Source organism: Oncorhynchus masou, chromosome 24 (assembly GCF_036934945.1).
Source record: "Oncorhynchus masou masou isolate Uvic2021 chromosome 24, UVic_Omas_1.1, whole genome shotgun sequence".
Classification (NCBI taxonomy): domain Eukaryota; kingdom Metazoa; phylum Chordata; class Actinopteri; order Salmoniformes; family Salmonidae; genus Oncorhynchus; species Oncorhynchus masou.
The window spans coordinates 108466365-108490744 of record NC_088235.1 but is presented as its reverse complement, the minus strand read 5'-3'; the positions used below and the strand labels follow the sequence as shown (position 1 = coordinate 108490744).

Here is a 24380-nt window from a genome sequence, read left to right as displayed (position 1 = left end):
CTCCTTTGTCTTGATCACGTTGAGGGAGAGGTTGTTGTCCTGGCACCACACAGCCAGGTATATTTGTGTGTATTGTGTGTATTTGTGTGTATTGTTGTGAATTGATAGTACTACACTGTTGGAGATAGAGAACACAAGCATTCCGCTACACCTGCAATAACATCTGCTAAATATGTGTATGTGACCAATATAATTGGATTTGATTTTTGTATGGTAAAAGCAATCATCATGTTATTCTCTTGGTGCACCTTACACACACACACACACACACACACACACACACACACACACACACACAAACACACACACACACACACACACACACACACACACACACACACACACACACACACACACACACACACACACACACACACACACACACACACACACACACACACAGAGTAAACTAATAAAAGTTTGGGAGTTTGTCATGTGCGGAGACTGTTATGTTGGCTACCATCAATATTAGCTCAGAAGAAGACTTGAAAGCTAACGTTCTCTGTCTACAGTAGGAGTATATTCAAACTGAATCTTTGTGGACAGTGTGCCCCTTTTGTGTTCCTGTGTTTTGACGGTTTGACAAAAGTAAATACAATTTATGAGGTCTCGGGGTTTACCTTCTTTCTCAAAGGCTATTTACAAAGTAAAGAAATAGTGGGTGTTGAGAAAGATAATACTCTTTACAACAGTGTTCTAAACATGGAAAAGTATGAAAACAGAACAAACATGCATCATAGGCCACTGTAAGTGGACCTGTCGTCCAGGAAATATTGTAAAGCATATGTTAGGCTATGGTATGTCTATTAAATGGGGATGACTCCAATGTGGGCTAGAGAGGAAGCAGACCATCTATCTCACAAAAAAAAAATTATCTGTGAAGAAATTTCTTGCATTGATAAATAAATAACGATGTACTGAATCCTTCACAGACAGGCTGGGTTCTTTGTTATGCATTACACATCCTAGGAGAGGAGCTTCACCTGCCTGCCTGTCTGTCTGCTGGACTGCTCAAGCACCTGCCTGCCTGTCTTTCTGTCTGTCTGTCTGCTGGACTGCTCAAGTACCTGCCTGCCTGTCTGTCTGTCTGTCTGCTGGACTGCTCAAGCACCTGCCTGCCTGTCTGTCTGTCTGCTGGACTGCTCAAGCACCTGCCTGCCTGTCTGCCTGCCTGCTGGACTGCTCAAGCACCTGCCTGCCTGTCTGTCTGCTGGACTGCTCAAGCACCTGCCTGCCTGTCTGTCTGTCTGTCTGCTGGACTGCTCAAGCACCTGCCTGCCTGTCTGTCTGTCTGCTGGACTGCTCAAGCACCTGCCTGCCTGTCTGCCTGCCTGCTGGACTGCTCAAGCACCTGCCTGCCTGTCTGTCTGCTGGACTGCTCAAGCACCTGCCTGCCTGTCTGTCTGTCTGTCTGCTGGACTGCTCAAGCACCTGCCTGCCTGTCTGTCTGTCTGCTGGACTGCTCAAGCACCTGCCTGCCTGTCTGCTGGACTGCTCAAGCACCTGCCTGCCTGTCTGTCTGTCTGTCTGTCTGCTGGACTGCTCAAGCACCTGCCTGCCTGTCTGTCTGTCTGTCTGTCTGTCTGCTGGACTGCTCAAGCACCTACCACAACATAGGCTATTTTGCTGCTAAACTGTCTAGAGAGTGATCTGATTTTAAAAAAAGTGAGTACATAAACCTTGCTTTATAGGAACATAAATGTATGTTGTGTCTTATAATTGGGTATGTTATGGGGTGGCATCATGGATGACTGACATGACTAGTGGTGGCGTACGTTTTCCTATGGCATGGAATTGAAAATGAAATATAAACGTTTTATATTTTCAGTGATATCATAGCTGGTGGTGGCGCGTTTGCAGCGGCTCGTGGTTCTATAAAAATACACCATTTGTTCTTTAGCGGCTTGCAGAGGTCAGGGGAAATTGAAGGGTGCATTTAAAGCAATTCTCTCTTTGAGGGCGAGGAGGAGAACCATGATATTTTATTTCCAGCATGCCTGTGCGTGTATGTGTGTTTTCGTGCGTGCGCGTGTCTGTGTGTGAGGCTGGCTGTAGCCCTACGTGTGTCGTCCCCCCTTCTCTCTTTGTCCCTCCTCCATAGTAAGAATCAACCGAGCGCTATCAATCTGCTCGCATCCTGCTGCAAACTAGGATAAGCCACCACCACAACAACCTTCACTTCACTTTCACGTTCATTTAGCCCCTCTCTCTCTCTCTCTGACACACCGACCAGCAGCGTCCTATGATTTGCCTGCCTGAGATGCGATTTCGCTCTCCCCTTTCCCGGAGAATATCGTCCGTTACTCCCCACTGAAAGACCATGCCCGAGACGGGGGCGGCGGGAGCAGCAGTCCCTGCAGCAGCGGGTAGCAGCTCCTCCGACAGCAGTGGTGGCACCGAGAGCTCGCGGCACAGACACCGATCGCAAGGCGAAGGGGAAAAGACAGATCAAAGTGCTGCCTCCTCGCAGCCAACGTCATCTGGTGTACTGGGTGAGTCCGTCTTTTCAAAGGGTCGGTTGGGCCGGGGACGGAAATTGAATGTAGAATTGTAGCGACAGGACAGGTGGATGTGGCAGGAAAATGAGATGAGCAGGACATCACAATATAGCCAATAGCCTACTGCCACCGCAGCGGCTTTTTTGTCTTTATGCACCGGGCCCTTAGAAAAACATCACACATCTTGTCTTGTTTGTAAAATGATGTATTTGTCCTCGAAGGTCACTGTATATTCGTCGCTGTTTACTAGGCTACAAACATCATATTCCATATGTTCAGAGACATTGTGTTGTCTATGTAGGCTATCTCCAGCAGCCTGACATGTGGGAGGTTAGCCTGTAAATGCAGCAACGTCCCAGTTGCCAGCTTCTTGACGAATTAACCTTTAAATGTCACCGAAAGATTAGGCGACAGTATTCTGAGCTTTCGAGCGGTCCGGGTTATGATCGTTGGCCACGAAAACATCACATTATACTTTACACTACACAGCCTGATCAAACCGAAACGGATTTCGCACAATAGACATATTAATGTTTTGTTATTTAAATTATGTATTGTGGGAAGAATGTTGGTGACATTGTGTCCCTTCTATCACTGGGTTTATGAATTCGTTCGGCTTTGTAGGGACTATAAACTGGATCCGTTTATTTGAATAAGCAACATCGGTCATATTCTGCGCGGGGCCTGTATTATTTTTGGGATACGGTCCCGGGGCCTGTGTTATTTTTGGGATACGGTCCATGCTTCATGTGGGAACTGGAGCCGGGATTCTGGGACCTGCATCAGCTGCGTGTGGCTGTTTTCGTGTCTTGGCTGAAGTGCGGCCGAGAAAGCACAGGCAGCATGCTCCCCCCCCCCCCCAAAAAAAAATATAAAAAATCGGCCTCACTTGAAGGCAGAGATAACAATGTAAGTTTTAATGGTAATTTCCTGCAATTCAATACATTTCGCCATGGAGTTGGGTGATCACATGTCCCGGATTGTGCGGGACAGCCCCGCATTTTGGCCCTTTGTCCCGTGTCCCGCAACCAAACAAGCATGTCCCGCAATGTATCAACAAATTCAAACGGATTTAAAAAAAAAATATTCCGTATTTCAGTCAGACAACCTGTCTCTTGCAGTCACGTTGCGCTTCTGAAAAAATCTATATCATAAGGATGTGATTGCCATGGTGATGTTAAACACTTCTCCAATCGTTGTAGAGATCTGATATCCTGTGCAGCGCAAGACGAGACGTTGGCCAATGTTTCGCTTCTAGATGCGCTTCAATTAGCTCGTTCGGTGTAGCAAGAGCAGGGGTGTAGTGCTGCTGGAGCGGACTGTAGCGGGCTGAGCGGACTGTAGCGGGTTGTAGCGGGCTGAGCGGACTGTAGCGGGTTGTAGCGGGCTGAGCGGACTGTAGCGGGTTGTAGCGGGCTGAGCGGACTGTAGCGGACTGAGCGGACTGTAGCGGACTGGAGCGGACTGTAGCGGGCTGGAGAAGGACTGTAGCGGGCTGGAGCGGACTGTAGCGGGCTGGAGCGGACTGGAGCGGGCTGGAGAAGGACTGGAGCGGGCTGGAGAAGGACTGTAGCGGGCTGGAGCGGACTGTAGCGGGCTGGAGCGGGCTGAGCGGACTGTAGCGGGCTGGAGTGGACTGTAGCGGGCTGGAGTGGACTGTAGCGGGCTGGAGAAGGACTGTAGCGGGCTGGAGCGGACTGTAGCGGGCTGGAGCGGACTGTAGCGGGCTGGAGCGGACTGTAGCGGGCTGGAGTGGACTGTAGCGGGCTGGAGAAGGACTGTAGCGGGCTGAGCGGACTGTAGCGGACTGTAGCGGGCTGGAGAAGGACTGTAGCGGGCTGAGCGGACTGTAGCGGGCTGGAGCGGGCTGGAGCGGACTGTAGCGGGCTGGAGCGGACTGTAGCGGGCTGGAGCGGACTGTAGCGGGCTGGAGTGGACTGTAGCGGGCTGGAGAAGGACTGTAGCGGGCTGAGCGGACTGTAGCGGACTGTAGCGGGCTGGAGAAGGACTGTAGCGGGCTGGAGCGGACTGTAGCGGGCTGAGCGGACTGTAGCGGGCTGGAGCGGACTGTAGCGGGCTGGAGTGGACTGTAGCGGGCTGGAGAAGGACTGTAGCGGGCTGGAGCGGACTGTAGCGGGCTGGAGCGGACTGTAGCGGGCTGGAGCGGACTGTAGCGGGCTGGAGTGGACTGTAGCGGGCTGGAGAAGGACTGTAGCGGGCTGAGCGGACTGTAGCGGACTGTAGCGGGCTGGAGAAGGACTGTAGCGGGCTGAGCGGACTGTAGCGGGCTGGAGCGGGCTGGAGCGGACTGTAGCGGGCTGGAGCGGACTGTAGCGGGCTGGAGCGGACTGTAGCGGGCTGGAGAAGGACTGTAGCGGGCTGGAGCGGACTGTAGCGGGCTGAGCGGACTGTAGCGGGCTGGAGCGGGCTGAGCGGACTGTAGCGGACTGTAGCGGGCTGGAGTGGACTGTAGCGGGCTGGAGAAGGACTGTAGCGGTCTGGAGCGGACCGTAGCGGGCTGAGCAGACTGTAGTGGGCTGTAGCGGGTTGTAGCGGCTTTGACCTTATGCCAATTAACATAAGCAGAGTAAGGTGTTTACATGACTTATGCCAAACTCGACCTACTGCCATAATGAGGTTAATATTGATTTATTACTGTGTATGTAAAATTACCCACTGAATGTACAAAACATTAAGAACACCTACTCCTTCTGTGAATCCAGGTGAATCCAGGTGAAAGCTATGATCCCTTATTGATGTCGCTTGTTAAATCCACTTCAATCAGTGTAGATGAAGGGGAGGAGACATGTTAAATAAGGATTGTTGAGTCTTGAGATGTGTTGTGTATGTGTGCTGTTCAGAGGGTGAATGGACAAGACTAAATATTTCTTAAGTGCCTTTGAACAGGGTATGGTAGTAGGTGTCAGGCGCACCAGTTTGTGTCAAGAACTGCAACGCTGCAGGACTTTTCACACTCAACCGTTTTCTGTGTGTATTCGGAAGGTGTTCTTAATGTTTTGTACACTCAGTGTGCAGTTTACACCATCTGCTCTAGTTCACTCACAAAACAGTCATTCAATAAGATCTGAATACAAATTCCCATCAAACTGATGGAGATCAAATGATTGGTATGCAGATACAGTTTGGACGTTTCACCAGTAAAACATGAAGAATTGTCATTCGCGATTGACAGTGATTATGGCCTATTTTGAAATTGGGCATGCCTAACTTGGTGATTGAGGACAATATACAGTGGGGCAAAAAAGTATTTAGTCAGCCACCAATTGTGCAAGTTCTCCCACTTAAAAAGATGAGAGAGGCCTGTAATTTTCATCATAGGTACATTTCAAATATGACAGACAAAATGAGAAAAACAAATCCAGAAAATCACATTTTAGGATTTTTAATGAATTTATTTGCAAATTATGGTGGAAAATAAGAATTTGGTCAATAACAAAAGTTTATCTCAATACTTTGTCATTGCCAACAAAGGGTATATAACAGAGGTCAAATGTTTTCTGTAAGTCTTCACAAGTTTTTCACACACTGTTGCTGGTATTTTGGCCCATTCCTCCATGCAGATCTCCTCTAGAGCAGTGATGTTTTGGGGCTGTTGCTGGGCAACACGGACTTTCAACTCCCTCCAAAGATGTTCTATGGGGTTGAGATCTGGAGACTGGCTAGGCCACTCCAGGACCTTGAAATGCTTCTTACGAAGCCACTCCTTCGTTGCCCGGGCGGTGTGTTTGGGATCATTGTCATGCTGAAAGACCCAACCACGTTTCATCTTCAATGCCCTTGCTGATGGAAGGAGGTTTTCACTCAAAATCTCACGATACATGGCCCCATTCATTCTTTCCTTTACACGGATCAGTCGTCCTGGTCCCTTTGCAGAAAAACAGCCCCAAAGCATGATGTTTCCACCCCCATGCTTCACAGTAGGTATGGTGTTCTTTGGATGCCACTCAGCATTCTTTGTCCTCTAAACACGACGAGTTGAGTTTTTACCAAAAAGTTATATTTTTGTTTCATCTGACCATATGACATTCTCCCAATCTTCTTCTGGATCATCCAAATGCTCTCTAGCAAACTTCAGACAGGCCTGGACATGTACTGGCTTAAGCAGGGGGACACGTCTGGCATTGCAGGATTTGAGTCCCTGGCGGCGTAGTGTGTTACTGATGGTAGGCTTTGTTACTTTGGTCCCAGCTCTCTGCAGGTCATTCACTAGGTCCCCCCGTGTGGTTCTGGGATTTTTGCTCAACGTTCTTGTGATCATTTTGACCCCACGGGGTGAGATAATGCGTGGAGCCCCAGATCGAGGGAGATTATCAGTGGTCTTGTATGTCTTCCATTTCCTAATAATTGCTCCCACAGTTGATTTCTTCAAACCAAGCTGCTTACCTATTGCAGATTCAGTCTTCCCAGCCTCGTGCAGGTCTACAATTTTGTTTCTGGTGTCCTTTGACAGCTAATTGGTCTTGGCCATAGTGGAGTCTGGAGTGTGACTGTTTGAGGTTGTGGACAGGTGTCTTTTATACTGATAACAAGTTCAAACAGGTGCCATTAATACAGATAACGAGTGGAGGACAGATGAGCCTCTTAAAGAAGAAGTTACAGGTCTGTGAGACCCAGAAATCTTGCTTGTTTGTAGGTGACCAAATACTTATTTTCCACCATAATTTGCAAATAAATAAATAAAAAATCCTACAATGTTATTTTCTGGATTTTTTTTCTCATTTTGTCTGTCATAGTTGAAGTGTACCTATGATGAAAATGACAGGCCTCTCTCATCTTTTTAAGTGGGAGAACTTGCACAATTGGTGGCTGACTAAGTACTTTTTTTGCCCCACTGTATGTTGGCCTAGGCAGACATTGCGATTGGAGGATATATTTGATGCATTGTCTATGATGATATAGAATTATACTGTGTAGGATGATATATTCAACAGGCTACATCTGTCGATACAACCTTTGAGGAAATTACGACGTCATTTCTATTCTAATTGCGCTCCAGCACCTAAAAACATATCACTAAACAATGAGTGGGAGGGTGGTGAGACAGTTGTTTAAGATACTATATCAAGAGAGAGTTGTTGAAGATACTCCTTAAGATACTCTATCAACAGACAGTTGTTTAAGATACTCTATCAAGAGAGAGTTGTTTAATATACTCTATCAACAGAGATTTGTTTAAAATACTCTATCAACAGAGATTTGTTTAAGATACTCTATCAACAGAGAATTGTTTAAGATACTCTTTAAGATACTCTATCAACAGACAGTGGTTTAATATACTCAATCAACAGACAGTTGTTTAAGATACTCTTTAAGATACTCTGTCAACAGACAGTTGTTTAAGATACTCTATCAACATACAGTTGTTTAAGGTACTCTTTAAGATACTCTATCAACAGAGAGTTGCAGTGGTACGGACGGGAGATGACAAGTTCCTGCATTAGGACCTGTGTCACTTCCTGTGTGAGCTAGGGTCGTACTCTCTAGATGTTGTAGCGCATGAACCTGCAGGAGCGAATCACTGCTTTGATGTTTGTAGAGAATGACAGGGTGTTGTCCAGGGTCACGCCAAGGTTCTTTGCACTCTGGGAGGAGGACACCACAGAGTTGTCAACCGTGATGGAAAGGTCTTGGAGCATCTCCGTTTTGTTGAGGTTGTGGGCTGTCATCCAAGCTGAGATGTCTGCCAAGCATGCATAGATACGTACTGCCACCTTGGTGTCAGAAGGGGGAAGGAGAAAAGTAGTTGAGTGTCATCACAATGATAGGAGAGACCATGTGAGGATATAACAGAGCTGAGTGACTTGGTGTAAAGAGAAAAGAGGAGAGGGCCTAGAACCGAGCCCCGGGGGACACTAGTAGTGAGAGCATGAGTTGCAAACACATCCTCTCCATGCCACATGGTAGGAGCAACCTGCCAGGCAGGATGCAATCTAGGAGCGTTTAGAGCCTGAGACGCCCAGCCCTGAGAGGGTGGGGAGGAGGATCTGATGGTTCACGGTGTCGAAGGCAGCAGATAGATCTAGGAGGATAAGAACAGAGGAGAGAGAGTCAGCTTTGGCACCGCGGAGAGCCGCCTTGAAGCCTGAGAGAGATAACGAGAGGGTTTGTCAGAAACAGCGCGCTCAAGTGTTTTGGAAAGAAAATAAAGAATGGACACTGGTCTGTCGAGAGGGGAGAAAGAGGTCAAGGCCTAGGGTAGTTCTGTGTGAGTGGGATCAGTGGACTAGTAGGCTGAGTGAATGAGGAAGAAATGTCGTCAACCTTTTTTATGGTTGATAAAGTCATCTGTGGAGAGTGGAGAGGGAGAGTGTAGAGGGAGGAGGTGGAGAGGGAGAGTGGAGAGGGTGGAGAGGGATAGTGGAGAGGGAGGAGGTGGAGAGGGAGAGTGGAGAGGGAGGAGGTGGAGAGGGAGAGTGGAGAAGCAGAGTGGAGAGGGAGGAGGTGGAGAGGGAGAGTGGAGAGGGAGAGTGTAGAGGGAGGAGGTGGAGAGGGAGAGTGGAGAGGGAGGAGGTGGAGAGGGAGAGTGGAGAGGGAGGAGGTGGAGAGGGAGAGTGGAGAGGCAGAGTGGAGAGGGAGGAGGTGGAGAGGGAGGGTGGAGAGGGAGAGTGGAGAGGGAGGAGTTGGAGAGGGAGAGTGGAGAGGGAGAGTGTAGAGGGAGGAGGTGGAGAGGGAGAGTGTAGAGGGAGGAGGTGGAGAGGGAGAGTGGAGAGGGAGAGTGTAAAGGGAGGAGGTGGAGAGGGGGAGTGGAGAGGGAGAGTGTAGAGGGAGGAGGTGGAGAGGGAGAGTGGAGAGGGAGAGTGTAGAGGGAGGAGGTGGAGAGGGAGAGTGGAGAGGGAGGAGGTGGAGAGGGAGAGTGGAGAGGGTGGAGAGGGAGAGTGTAGAGGGAGGAGGTGGAGGATTAAGGATGGAGGAGGAAGTGGAGAAGAGTTTCTCAGGGTTTACATTTTGAGTGATAGAAAGCGGCTCTAGCAGCGAACACAGAGACAGGAAGGAATGGAAGGATGATAGGTCCTCTGGAAGTTGAGCTTTTCTCCATTTCTGCTCAGCTGCTCGCAGCCCTGTTCTCAACCATGGTGCGGGAGTCAAAGGTTGAGCCGGCGAGGAGGAAATGGGACAATGAGAATCAGAGGATGTGGAAAGGGAGGAGAGAAGGGTAGAAGAGGCAGAGTCAGGCGATAGGAGGGAGAAGGATTTAGCAGAAGAGATAGAAGATTGAAGAGAGTAGTGGGAGAGAGAGAGCAAAGATTGTGGCGGCACATGACCATCTGGGTAGGGGTTGAGTGGGTTGGAGGAGGGGTTGGAGGAGAGATGGGTTGGAGGATAGATGGGTAAGGTTGGAGGAGAGATGGGTAGGGGCTGAGGGGGTTGGAGGAAAGATGGGTAGGAGCTGAGTGGGTTGGAGGAGAGATGGGTTGGAGGATAGATGGGTAAGGTTGGAGGAGAGATGGTAGGAGCTGAGGGGGTTGGAGGAGAGATGGGTAAGGTTGGAGGAGAGATGGGTAGGGGCTGAGAGGGTTGGAGGAGAGATGGGTTGGAGGATAGATTGGTAAGGTTGGAGGAGAGATGGTAGGGGCTGCGTGGGTAGGAGGAGAGATGGTAGGGGCTGAAGGGGTAGGAAGAGAGATGGTAGGGGCTGAAGGGGTAGGAGGAGAGATGGTAGGAGCTGAGTGTGTTGGAGGAGAGATGGGTAGGAGCTGAGTGGGTTGGAGGAGAAATGGGTTAGAGGATAGATGGGTAAGGTTGGAGGAGAGATGGGTAGGGGCTGAGAGGGTTGGAGGAGAGATGGGTTAGAGGATAGATGGGTAAGGTTGGAGGAGAGATGGTAGGGGCTGAAGGGGTATGAGGAGAGATGGTAGGAGCTGAGTGGGTTGGAGGAGAGATGGGTAAGGTTGGAGGAGAGATGGGTAGGGGCCGAGAGGGTTGGAGTAGAGATGGGTTGGAGGATAGATGGGTAAGGTTGGAGGAGAGATGGTAGGGGCTGCGTGGGTAGGAGGAGAGATGGTAGGGGCTGAAGGGGTAGGAGGAGAGATGGTAGGGGCTGCGTGGGTAGGAGGAGAGATGGTAGGGGTTGCGTGGGTAAGAGGAGAGATGATAGGGGCTGCGTGGGTAGGAGGAGAGATGGTAGGGGCTGCGTGGGTAAGAGGAGAGATGATAGGGGCTGCGTGGGTAGGAGGAGAGATGGTAGGGGCTGCGTGGGTAGGAGGAGAGATGATAGGGGCTGCGTGGGTAGGAGGAGAGACGGGTAGGTGTTGCGTGGGTAGTGGTTGCGTGGGTAGGGTAGGAGGAGAGATGGTAGGGGATGAAGGGGTAGGAGGAGAGATGATAGGGGCTGCGTGGGTAGGAGGAGAGATGGTAGGGGTTGCGTGGGTAGGGTAGGAGGAGAGATGGTAGGGGCTGCGTGGGTAGGAGGAGAGATGGTAGGGGTTGCGTGGGTAAGAGGAGAGATGATAGGGGCTGCATGGGTAGGAGGAGAGATGGTAGGGGCTGCGTGGGTAAGAGGAGAGATGATAGGGGCTGCGTGGGTAGGAGGAGAGATGGTAGGGGCTGCGTGGGTAGGAGGAGAGATGGTAGGGGCTGCGTGGGTAAGAGGAGAGATGGTAGGGGCTGCGTGGGTAAGAGGAGAGATGGTAGGGGCTGCGTGGGTAAGAGGAGAGATGATAGGGGCTGCGTTGGTAGGAGGAGAGATGGTAGGGGTTGCGTGGGTAGGGTAGGAGGAGAGATGGGAGAGAAAAGGAAACAAAATTGTGATTAGAGACCTGGAGGGCGTTTGCAGCGAGATTAGTAGGAGAACAGCCTCTAGTAAAGATGAGGTCAAGCATATTGCCTGCCTTGTGAGAGGGAGGGGACTGGGAAGGGGCGAAGACAAACGAGGCAAGGAGGGGAAAGTAAGAGGTGGAAATAAATGAATTGACAAGTGACAGTGACCACATGTAATTCAAATGAGGATATATACAGGTGACAGAAGGGGAAGAGAAAAATCTCCATTTATGAGTAATTGTCTGCCCCGGGTCACCACCGCAACGACCAGATGCTCTCGGACTATGAGAGAACATATGATGAAGAGAGAGCAGCTGGAGTAGCAGTGTTCTCTGGGGTGATCTGTGTCTCCGTCAGGGCCAAACATTGTAGGGACTAAAGGGCAATATACTGTAGGCTGAAATGAACTCAGCCTTGCTGACCGCGGATCGCAGTTCCAAACACTGCCAGAGACTAGGAATTCTACATGGGCTGTACGCGCAGGGTAAACTACATTGGACGGGTTACAACCCCGGGGTGGAGAGCGTCTGTAAAACATACAGGCAGAGGAGAGAACTAGGACACTTGACAAGCTACAATATGAGATCACCAGTAGATAACATAGGAAGATAACCATAAGAGGGTTATGCCATGTTAATGATATCTAAGTGAGAGTGACTAACACAATCAATGGGGTCCCCCTGGAAGTCAGGGCCCCTGAGCTCATGCCTTGCATGCCCATTTGCTATTCGGCCATGATTACTACAAGTTTAGATAGCTGGCTAGACTAATTTACCAATAAATAAAAAATGTGTTAGCTGACATGGCTTGTTGAGTGACATAACAAGAGAGAAACTGCTGATGTACAACAAAATAAAAAAATTGCACCTTGTGTATTCTAATATTCTAACTCTCAATTTAGGAAAAACCCTGACTGAGCCCCCCCCCACCGATTAATTAGCCGATTCTTAAAATGAATTTGTAATAATGACAATTACAACAATACTGAATGAACACTTATTTTAACTTAATATAATACATCAATAAAATAAATTTAGCCTCAAATAAATAATGAAACATGTTCAATTTGGTTTAAATAATGCAAAAACAAAGTGTTGGAGAAGAACGTAAAAGTGCAATATGTGCTATGTAAGAAAGCTAACGTTTCAGTTCCTTGCTCAGAACATGAGAACATATGAAAGTTGGTGGTTCCTTTTAAGATGAGTCTTCAATATTCCCAGGTAAGAAGTTTTAAGTTGTCGTTATTATAGGAATTATAGGACAATTTCTCTCTATACGATTCATATACCTTTGACTATTGGATGTTCTTATAGGCACTTTAGTATTGCCAGTGTAACAGTATAGCTTCCGTCCCTCTCCTCGCTCCTTCCTGGGCTCGAACCAGGAACACATCGACAACAGCCACCCTCAAAGCAGCGTTACCCATGCAGAGCAAGGGGAACAACTACTCCAAGTCTCAGAGCAAGTGACGTTTGAAAAACTATTAGCGCGCTCCCCGCTAACTAGCTAGACATTTCACATCGGTTACACGAGCCTAATCTCGGGAGTTGATAGGTTTGAAGTCATAAACAGCGCAGTGCTTGAAGCATTGCGAAGAGCTGCTGGTGCCTACCATCGCTCAGTCAGACTGCTCTATCAAATCAAATCAAATTTATTTATATAGCCCTTCGTACATCAGCTGATATCTCAAAGTGCTGTACAGAAACCCAGCCTAAAACCCCAAACAGCAAGCAATGCAGGTGTAGAAGCACGGTGGTTAGGAAAAACTCCCTAGAAAGGCCAAAACCTAGGAAGAAACCTAGAGAGGAACCAGGCTATGTGGGGTGGCCAGTCCTCTTCTGGCTGTGCCGGGTAGAGATTATAACAGAACATGGCCAAGATGTTCAAATGTTCATAAATGACCAGCATGGTCGAATAATAATAAGGCAGAACAGTTGAAACTGGAGCAGCAGCACGGCCAGGTGGACTGGGGACAGCAAGGAGTCATCATGTCAGGTAGTCCTGGGGCATGGTCCTAGGGCTCAGGTCCTCCGAGAGAGAGAAAGAAAGAGAATTAGAGAGAGCATATGTGGGGTAGCCAGTCCTCTTCCGGCTGTGCCGGGTGGAGATTATAACAGAATATGGCCAAGATGTTCAAATGTTCATAAATGACCAGCATGGTCGAATAATAATAAGGCAGAACAGTTGAAACTGGAGCAGCAGCACGGCCAGGTGGACTGGGGACAGCAAGGAGTCATCATGTCAGGTAGTCCTGGGGCATGGTCCTAGGGCTCAGGTCCTCCGAGAGAGAGAAGGAGAGAATTAGAGAATGCACACTTAGATTCACACAGGACACCAAATTGGACAGGAGAAGTACTCCAGATATAACAAACTGACCCCAGCCCCCCGACACATAAACTACTGCAGCATAAATACTGGAGGCTGAGACAGGAGGGGTCATAGACTTAATTATTACATAATTAAGAAATACGAGCCTTAGGTCATTAATATGGTAGAATCCGGAAACTATCATCTCGAAAACAAAACGTTTATTCTTTCAGTGAAATATGGAACCATTCCGTATTTTATCTAACGGATGGCATCCATTAGTCTAAATATTGCTGTTACATTGCACAACCTTCAATGTTATGTCATAATTACGTACAATTCTGGCAAATTAGTTCGCAACTAGCCAGGCGGCCCAAACTCTTGCATATACCCTGACTCTGCGTGCAATGAACGCAAGAGAAGTGACACAATTTCACCTGGTTAATATTGCCTGCTAGCCTGGATTTATTTTAGCTAAATATGCTGGTTTAAAAATATATATTTTTGTGTATTGATTTAAAGAAAGGCATTGATGTTTATGGTTTGGTACAGTCGTGCAACGATTGCGCTTTTTTCACAAATGAGCTTTTGTTAAATCATCCCCCGTTTGGCGAAGTTGGCTGTCTTTGTTAGGAACAGGCAGGCTCCTCGTGGAGTGCAATGTAAGGCAGGTGGTTAGAGCGTTGGACTAGTTAACCGTAAGGTTGCAAGATTGGATCCCCCGAGCTGACAAGGTTAAAATCTGTTGTTCTGCCCCTGAACAAGGCAGTTAACCCACCGTTCCTAGGCCGTCATTGAAAATAAGAATGTGTTCTTTACTGACTTGCTTCGTTAAATAAAGGTTAAATAAAGGTTAAATAAAGGTGTACAAAATATTTAAAAAATCTGCTAAATCGGTGTCCAAAAATACATGTTTCCGATTGTTATGAAAACTTGAAATTGGCCCTAATTAATCGGCCCTTCCAATTAAATGGTCGACCACTAACTTACAGTTTATGAAAGAGAGTGGCTCTTCACTTGGCCAGGGCTGGTCTTTGATTTAGTCCACGATAAAGTAACTAAAGATATTATAAACTGTGAGTGTAGCTACATTCGGGTTAATATGGAGGGACTGACTTCACTGTCGTCTAATAGTAATAGTAGTAATTCTGCAGCGATTTTCTCTGTAAGCATTAGTATACAGTCTGTATATTACTATGGACTGTATTTACCAGTTGCTTCATGGGGGAGAAGAAGATTGGAGCTGGAGAGTCAGTGGGTTTTAGTTTCATCTGGATTATCATGATATCACATAATTCTCTTTGGGGGGGCCTTCTCACGTGTCCGTGTCTGTCATCATAGGACATAGGCATCTTCGCCCTATGGGCTCTCGCTGAACGAGTACACTACATAGAGAATAGGGTTTCATTTGGGACACATGCTGCGTTGCAGCAATCACTGACTGTGTCTGTCTGCAGACTAGAGCAGCTGCTGATAAGGAACAGTTCCATTAGGGAAAGTAGGGCATGGATTTCACAGTGGATACTCATTCAACCACACCATCAAAGGGGTTTGTTTTGATTGGTTGGGAGGGAGGGAGGGAGTTTCCCTAATCTGATAGAAGAGGTATTGGTTGTTAGGAGTCTTACTCTTCTAAACATGGACTTGGTCTGTGTTTATTTATTATTATTTAAATGTAACCTTTATTTAACTAGGCAAGTCAGTTAATAACACATTCTTATTTACAATGACGGCCTAGGAACAGTGGGTTAACTGCCTTGTTCAGGGGCAGAACGACAAATTTACCTTGTCAGCTCGGGGATTCGATCTAGCAACCTTTCGGTTACTGGCCCAACGCTCTAACGCCTAGGCTACCTGCCGCCTAGTAACAAGTATATTTCCCAATTATCATTGGTTTAACTCTATCTCTCTCTGTAGATCAAGTGAATCACTGATCTTAGCGTTACCCAGGTAAAAACATCTCAACCCAAAGAGAATTCTCTTGAAAAACAAACTCTGAGCATGAGACTGTGGAGCGCATTGAGAAACACCCATCCTTGTCTAAAACAATCAGATCATGAGAACTGTTTTCACTCTGCCGACTCAAACATCCTCAGAAAGTGGCACCCGATCTATTCTGGGATCTTGGTGAGACAGGAGGTTCGAGGGTTCCATTTTGGGAAAACTTAGTTTCATTCTTTAGAGCTCAGCATTAGTAAAGACACTTCACCTTGTGCAATAATGCATGAGTGAAATGTTTTAAGCAGGGATGTGCACTCTGACTCAGCACACATCATCCACACAGCCTTGGCACTGGCAGGGATTCCACTTTCTCTGGGTATCTCTCTTTACCCCTCAGCGAGAAGTCCCCCACTCTGGTTTAAGCAGATTTAGACAGGTACAATGGCACACAGCTTGGATTAAATACATATATCCTCTGTGACAGCACTGAAAATCAAAGCAAATTATTCAAAAGCATCAAACTTGCCACACTTGTAGAAGCAAGAAGCTACAATTTTTACTGCAGACATTCTAATATATTCTATCTGATCCCATTGTATTCTAGTCTATCTGATCCTATTGTATTCTAGTCTATCTGAACCTATTGTATTATATTCTATCTGATCCTATTGTATTCTATTCTATCTGATCCTATTGTATTCTATTCTATCTGATCCTATTGTATTCTAGTCTATCTGATCCTATTGTATTATATTCTATCTGATCCTATTATGTTCTATCTGATCCTATTGTATTATATTCTATCTGATCCTATTGTATTATATTCTATCTGATCCTATTGTATTATATTCTATCTGAACCGATTGTATTATAGTCTATCTGATCCTATTGTATTATATTCTATCTGATCCTATTATGTTCTATCTGATCCTATTGTATTATATTCTATCTGATCCTATTATGTTCTATCTGATCCTATTGTATTATATTCTATCTGATCCTATTATGTTCTATCTGATCCTATTATGTTCTATCTGATCCTATTATGTTCTATCTGAACCGATTGTATTATAGTCTATCTGAACCGATTGTATTCTAGTCTATCTGATCCTATTGTATTATATTCTATCTGATCCTATTATGTTCTATCTGATCCTATTGTATTATATTCTATCTGATCCTATTATGTTCTATCTGATCCTATTGTATTATATTCTATCTGATCCTATTATGTTCTATCTGATCCTATTGTATTCTAGTCTATCTGATCCTATTGTATTCTATTCTATCTGATCCTATTGTATTCTAGTCTATCTGATCCTATTGTATTCTATTCTATCTGATCCTATTGTATTATAGTCTATCTGATCCTATTGTATTATATTCTATCTGATCCTATTATGTTCTATCTGATCCTATTGTATTATATTCTATCTGATCCTATTATGTTCTATCTGATCCTATTGTATTATATTCTATCTGATCCTAATATGTTCTATCTGATCCTATTGTATTATATTCTATCTGATCCTATTATGTTCTATCTGAACCGATTGTATTCTAGTCTATCTGATCCTATTGTATTATATTCTATCTGATCCTATTATGTTCTATCTGATCCTATTGTATTATATTCTATCTGATCCTATTATGTTCTATCTGATCCTATTGTATTATATTCTATCTGATCCTATTATGTTCTATCTGATCCTATTGTATTATATTCTATCTGATCCTATTATGTTCTATCTGAACCGATTGTATTCTAGTCTATCTGATCCTATTGTATTATAGTCTATCTGATCCTATTATGTTCTATCTGAACCGATTGTATTCTAGTCTATCTGATCCTATTGTATTATATTCTATCTGATCCTATTATGTTCTATCTGAACCTATTGTATTATATTCTATCTGAACCTATTGTATTATATTCTATCTGATCCTATTATGTTCTATCTGAACCTATTGTATTATAGTCTATCTGAACCTATTGTATTCTAGTCTATCTGATCCTATTGTATTATATTCTATCTGATCCTATTATGTTCTATCTGATCCTACTCTGTTCTATTCTATCTGATCCTATTGTATTCTATTCTATCTGATCCTATTATGTTCTATCTGATCCTACTCTGTTCTAGTCTATCTGATCCTATTGTATTATATTCTATCTGATCCTATTATGTTCTATCTGAACCTATTGTATTCTATTCTATCTGATCCTATTATGTTCTATATGATCCTACTCGGTTCTATTCTATCTGATCCTATTGTATTCTATTCTATCTGATCCTATTGTATTCTATTCTATCTGATCCTATTCTGTTCTATCTGATCCTACTCAGTTCTATTCTATCTGATCCTATTATATTCTATTCTATCTGATCCTATTGTATTCTATTCTATCTGATCCTATTGTATTCTATTCTATCTGATCCTATTCTGTTCTATCTGATCCTACTCAGTTCTATTCTATCTGATCCTATTATATTCTATTCTATCTGATCCTATTGTATTATATTCTATCTGATCCTATTATATTCTATCTGATCCTATTGTATTATATTCTATCTGATCCTACACTGTTCTACTCTATCTGATCCTATTATATTCTATCTGATCCTAATCTGTTCTATTCTCTCTGATCCTATTATATTATTTTCTATCTGATCCTATTGTATTATAGAATACGGTACAATATAGCACCATAGAGATAGAATACGGTACAGTATAGCACCATAGAGATAGAATACGGTACAGTATAGCACCATAGAGATAGAATACGGTACAGTATAGCACCATAGAGATAGAATATGGTACAGTATAGCACCATAGAGATAGAATACGGTACAGTATAGCACCATAGAGATAGAATACGGTACAGTATAGCACCATAGAGATAGAATACGGTACAGTATAGCACCATAGCGATAGAATATGGTACAGTATAGCACCATAGAGATAGAATATGGTACAGTATACCACCATAGAGATAGAATACGGTACAGTATAGCACCATAGGGATAGAATACGGTACAGTATATCACCATAGAGATAGAATATGGTACAGTATAGCACCATACAGATAGAATATGGTACAGTATAGCACCATAGAGATAGAATACGGTACAGTATAGCACCATAGAGATAGAACACGGTACAGTATAGCACCATAGAGATATAATATTGTACAGTATAGCACCATAGAGTTAGAATACGGTACAGTATAGCACCATAGAGATAGAATACGGTACAGTATAGCACCATAGAGATAGAATACGGTACAGTATAGCACCATAGAGATATAATATGGTACAGTATAGCACCATAGAGATAGAATACGGTACAGTATAGCACCATAGAGATAGAATACGGTACAGTATAGCACCATAGAGATAGAATACGGTACAGTATAGCACCATAGAGATAGAATACGGTACAGTATAGCACCATAGAGATAGAATACGGTACAGTATAGCACCATAGAGATAGAATACGGTACAGTATAGTACCATAGAGATAGAATACGGTACAGTATAGCACCATAGAGATAGAATACGGTACAGTATAGCACCATAGAGATAGAATACGGTACAGTATAGCACCATAGAGATAGAATACGGTACAGTATAGCACCATAGAGATAGAATACGGTACAGTATAGTACCATAGAGATAGAATACGGTACAGTATAGCACCATAGAGATAGAATACGGTACAGTATAGTACCATAGAGATAGAATACGGTACAGTATAGCACCATAGAGATAGAATACAGTACAGTATAACACCATAGAGATAGAATACGGTACAGTATAGCACCATAGAGATAGAATACGGTACAGTATAACACCATAGAGATAGAATACGGTACAGTATAGCACCATAGAGATATAATATGGTACAGTATAGCACCATAGAGATAGAATATGGTACAGTATAGCACCATAGAGATAGAATACAGTACAGTATAACACCATAGAGATAGAATACGGTACAGTATAGCACCATAGAGATAGAATACAGTACAGTATAACACCATAGAGATAGAATACGGTACAGTATAGCACCATAGAGATAGAATACAGTACAGTATAACACCATAGAGATAGAATACGGTACAGTATAGCACCATAGAGATAGAATACGGTACAGTATAACACCATAGAGATAGAATACGGTACAGTATAGCACCATAGAGATAGAATACGGTACAGTATAGCACCATAGAGATAGAATACGGTACAGTATAGCACCATAGAGATAGAATACAGTACAGTATAACACCATAGAGATAGAATACGGTACAGTATAGCACCATAGAGATAGAATACAGTACAGTATAACACCATAGAGATAGAATACGGTACAGTATAGCACCATAGAGATAGAATACGGTACAGTATAGCACCATAGAGATAGAATACGGTACAGTATAGCACCATAGAGATAGAATACAGTACAGTATAACACCATAGAGATAGAATACGGTACAGTATAGCACCATAGAGATAGAATACAGTACAGTATAACACCATAGAGATAGAATACGGTACAGTATAGCACCATAGAGATAGAATACAGTACAGTATAACACCATAGAGATAGAATACGGTACAGTATAGCACCATAGAGATAGAATACAGTACAGTATAACACCATAGAGATAGAATACGGTACAGTATAGCACCATAGAGATAGAATACGGTACAGTATAGCACCATAGAGATAGAATACGGTACAGTATAGCACCATAGAGATAGAATACGGTACAGTATAGCACCATAGAGATAGAATACGGTACAGTATAGCACCATAGAGATAGAATACAGTACAGTATAGCACCATAGAGATAGAATACGGTACAGTATAGCACCATAGAGATAGAATACAGTACAGTATAGCACCATAGAGATATAATATGGTACAGTATAGCACCATAGAGATAGAATACAGTACAGTATAGCACCATAGAGATAGAATACGGTACAGTATAGCACCATAGAGATAGAATACGGTGCAGTATAGCACCATAGAGATAGAATACGGTACAGTATAGCACCATAGAGATAGAATACGGTACAGTATAGCACCATAGAGATAGAATACGGTACAGTATAGCACCATAGAGATAGAATACGGTACAGTATAGCACCATAGAGTTAGAATACGGTGCAGTATAGCACCATAGAGATAGAATACAGTACAGTATAGCACCATAGAGATAGAATACAGTACAGTATAACACCATAGAGATATAATATGGTACAGTATAGCACCATAGAGATAGAATACAGTACAGTATAGCACCATAGAGATAGAATACGGTGCAGTATAGCACCATAGAGATAGAATACAGTACAGTATAGCACCATAGAGATAGAATATGGTACAGTATAGCACCATAGAGATAGAATACGGTACAGTATAGCACCATAGAGATAGAATACAGTACAGTATAGCACCATAGAGATAGAATACGGTACAGTATATCACCATAGAGATAGAATACGGTACAGTATAGCACCATAGAGATATAATATGGTACAGTATAGCACCATAGAGATAGAATACAGTACAGTATAGCACCATAGAGATAGAATACGGTACAGTATAGCACCATAGAGATATAATATGGTACAGTATAGCACCATAGAGATAGAATACGGTACAGTATAGCACCATAGAGATAGAATACGGTACAGTATAGCACCATAGAGATAGAATACGGTACAGTATAGCACCATAGAGATAGAATACGGTACAGTATAGCACCATAGAGATAGAATACGGTACAGTATAGCACCATAGAGATAGAATACGGTACTGACACTGAGTCTGGCCTGACTGACACTGAGTCTGACCTGCCTGACTCTGAGTCTTGCCTGACTGGTGATGAGTCTGGCCTGACTGACTCTGAGTCTGGCCTGACTGGTGCTGAGTCTTTCATAACATGGGCGTCTGGCTGGGATTTCATTTCACCTCCTAATAGGTTTATCCTGCTTCCAGTCAACTTTGATACCCGTCACTCTTTTTGTTGTTCAGGAAAGGGAGCAGAATGACATTTTCTGTTATTTTGTATCATACTGTATGTTGGTGCCAAAATGAGATAGCCTCTGTCTATATGAACAAACTAACTAACATGGACGGTCCTGTAGCCTTGAGTGTTCATATCAGACATGACAGTGACCAAATGGTTTCACAGAGGAAATGGAGAATATTGATGAAGACTGTCTGGATTAAAGATAGCAGTAGCTGTGCGGCCTAAGGGCCATATAAGGGATGATGAGAGTATCTGAGAGCAAGCTGGTGGGGCCCTCCTTCAGCATCAGACCAAACCCATTCTCTGTCTCGGGTTGCTGTCTTGTGTTACTAAATGTTCTTCCAGAGATGAGCAATGCAAGTGGCGCTAGTCATACATCGATGTTGTCTGTCTGAGGGTCAAGTCTCGTCAGCCTGCCACAACACCAACCCGACTTCGAGCTTACTCACTAAGCCTACTTCGCTTGAGAAATTAGAAAAAAAATAGTACTGTTTGTCCATTTTGAGGCACCGTAGCCAGTATACACTTCCTCCATATAGTCAGAACTAATCTAAGATGACCCAAGAAATCTGTCATTAATTTTGAGGTTTTTGCAGAGGAGATCTTAGTCAAGCAATTTTGGTGCAGTATTTCTAAAATGAAAACAATTGCATGAAAACGAGGTGTTGAATGACCACAAAGACTTTATTGAAGAATCCCTACTGTTGATCAATCACCGAACAAGACCTAGGCTCCGAACTTCCGCTTGCCTGAGGAGGATTTGTTGTAGTTGCAGAGCAAGGCCAGTAGAAGTACGATGGATGTAGAACTATGGAGAGGAAGGCTGTTTTTAACCTCAGTCATGACATGGGGAATACGACCGGATGGGCTCTTCTCTACCCTCTACTCTGCCCCTCTACTCTACCCTCTACTCTACTTTACCCTCTTCTCTGCCCTCTACTCTACCCTCTACTCTACCCTCTACTCTACTCTACCCTCTACTCTACCCTCTACTCTACTCTACCCTCTACTCTACCCTCTACTCTACCCTCTACTCTACTCTACCCTCTACTCTACTCTACCCTCTACTCTACTCTATCCTCTACTCTGCCCCTCTACTCTACTCTACTCTACCCTCTACTCTACTATACCCTCTACTCTACCCTCTACTCTACTCTACCCTCTACTCTACCCTCTACTCTACCCTCTACTCTGCCCCTCTACTATACTCTACTCTACTCTACTCTACTCTACCCTCTACTCTACTATACCCTCTACTCTACTCTACCCTCTACTCTACCCTCTACTCTACCCTCTACTCTACTCTACCCTCTACTCTACCCTCTACTCTACTCTACCCTCTACTCTACTCTACCCTCTACTCTACTCTACCCTCTACTCTACCCTCTACTCTACTCTACCCTCTACTCTACTCTACCCTGTACTCTGCCCCTCTACTCTACTCTACCCTCTACTCTACCCTCTACTCTACCCTCTACTCTACCCTCTACTCTACCCTCTACTCTTCCATCTACTCTACTCTACCCACTACTCTGCCCCTCTACTCTACTCTACTCTACTCTACCCTCTACTCTACTCTACCCTCTTCTCTGCCCCTCTACTCTACTCTACTCTACTCTACTCTACTCTACTCTACTCTACTCTACTCTACTCTACTCTACCCTCTACTCTACTCTACCATCTACTCTGCCCCTCTACTCTACCCTCTACTCTACTCTACCATCTACTCTGCCCCTCTACTCTACCCTCTACTCTACTCTACCCTCTACTCTACTCTACTCTACTCTACTCTACTCTACTCTACTCTACTCTACTCTACTCTACTCTACTAGAGGTCGACCGATGAATCGGAATGGCCTATCAATTAAGGCCGATTTCAAGTTTTCATATTTTTGGACACCAATTTTCTTTTTACACCTTTGTTTAATCTTTATTTAACTAGGCAAGTCAGTTAAGAACACGTTCTTATTTTCAATGACGGCCTAGGAACGGTGGGTTAACTGCCTCGTTCAGGGGCAGAACGTCAGATTTTCTCTTTGTCATCTCGGGGGATCCAATCTTGCAACCTTACAGTTAACTAGTCCAACGCTCTAACCCCCTGCCTCTCGTTGCACTCCACGAGGAGCCTGCCTGTTACGTGAATGCAGTAAGAAGCCAAGGTAAATTGCTAGCTAGCATTAAACTTATCTTATAAAAAACAATCAATCAATCATTCACAATCACTAGTTAACTACACATGGTTGATGATATTACTAGTTTATCTAGCGTGTCCTGCGTTGCATATAATCTGACTGAGCATACAAATATACAAGTATCTGACTGAGCGGTGGTAGGCAGCAGCAGGCTTGTAAGCATTCATTCAAACAGCACTTTTGTGCGTTTTGCCAGCAGCTCTTCGTTGCGCTGTTTATGACTTCAAGCCTATCAACTCCCGAGATGAGGCTCGTGTAACCGATGTGAAATGGCCAGCAAGTTAGCGGGGTTAGCGGGGTTTGCGCCAATAGTGTTTCAAACGTCACTTGCTCTGAGACTTGGAGTAGTTGTTCCCCTTGCTCTGCATGGGTAACGCTGCTTCGAGTGTGGCTGTTGTCGATGTGTTCCTGGTTCGAGCCCAGGGAGGAGCGAGGAGAGGTACGGAAGCTATACTGTTACACTGGCAATGCTAAAGTGCCTATAAGAACATCCAATAGTCAAAGGTATATGAAATACAAATCGTATAGAGGGAAATAGTCCTATAATTCCTATAATAACTACAACCCAAAACTTCTTACCTGGGAATATTGAAGACTCATGTTAAAAGGAACCACCAG

General features: G+C 44.4%; 1 protein-coding gene across 1 annotated transcript in view; it reads left to right on the top strand.

Annotated features, from left to right (window-relative positions):
* Positions 1 to 2112: 2112 nt before the first annotated feature.
* ano8b (anoctamin 8b) overlaps positions 2113 to 24380 on the top strand; it is a 100302-nt gene continuing 78034 nt past the window's right edge. The window contains exon 1 of the mRNA XM_064936044.1: positions 2113 to 2492. Coding sequence (XP_064792116.1) covers positions 2321 to 2492 — 172 coding nt within the window. The 5' untranslated portion in view covers positions 2113 to 2320. The remainder of the gene's footprint in view (positions 2493 to 24380) is intronic.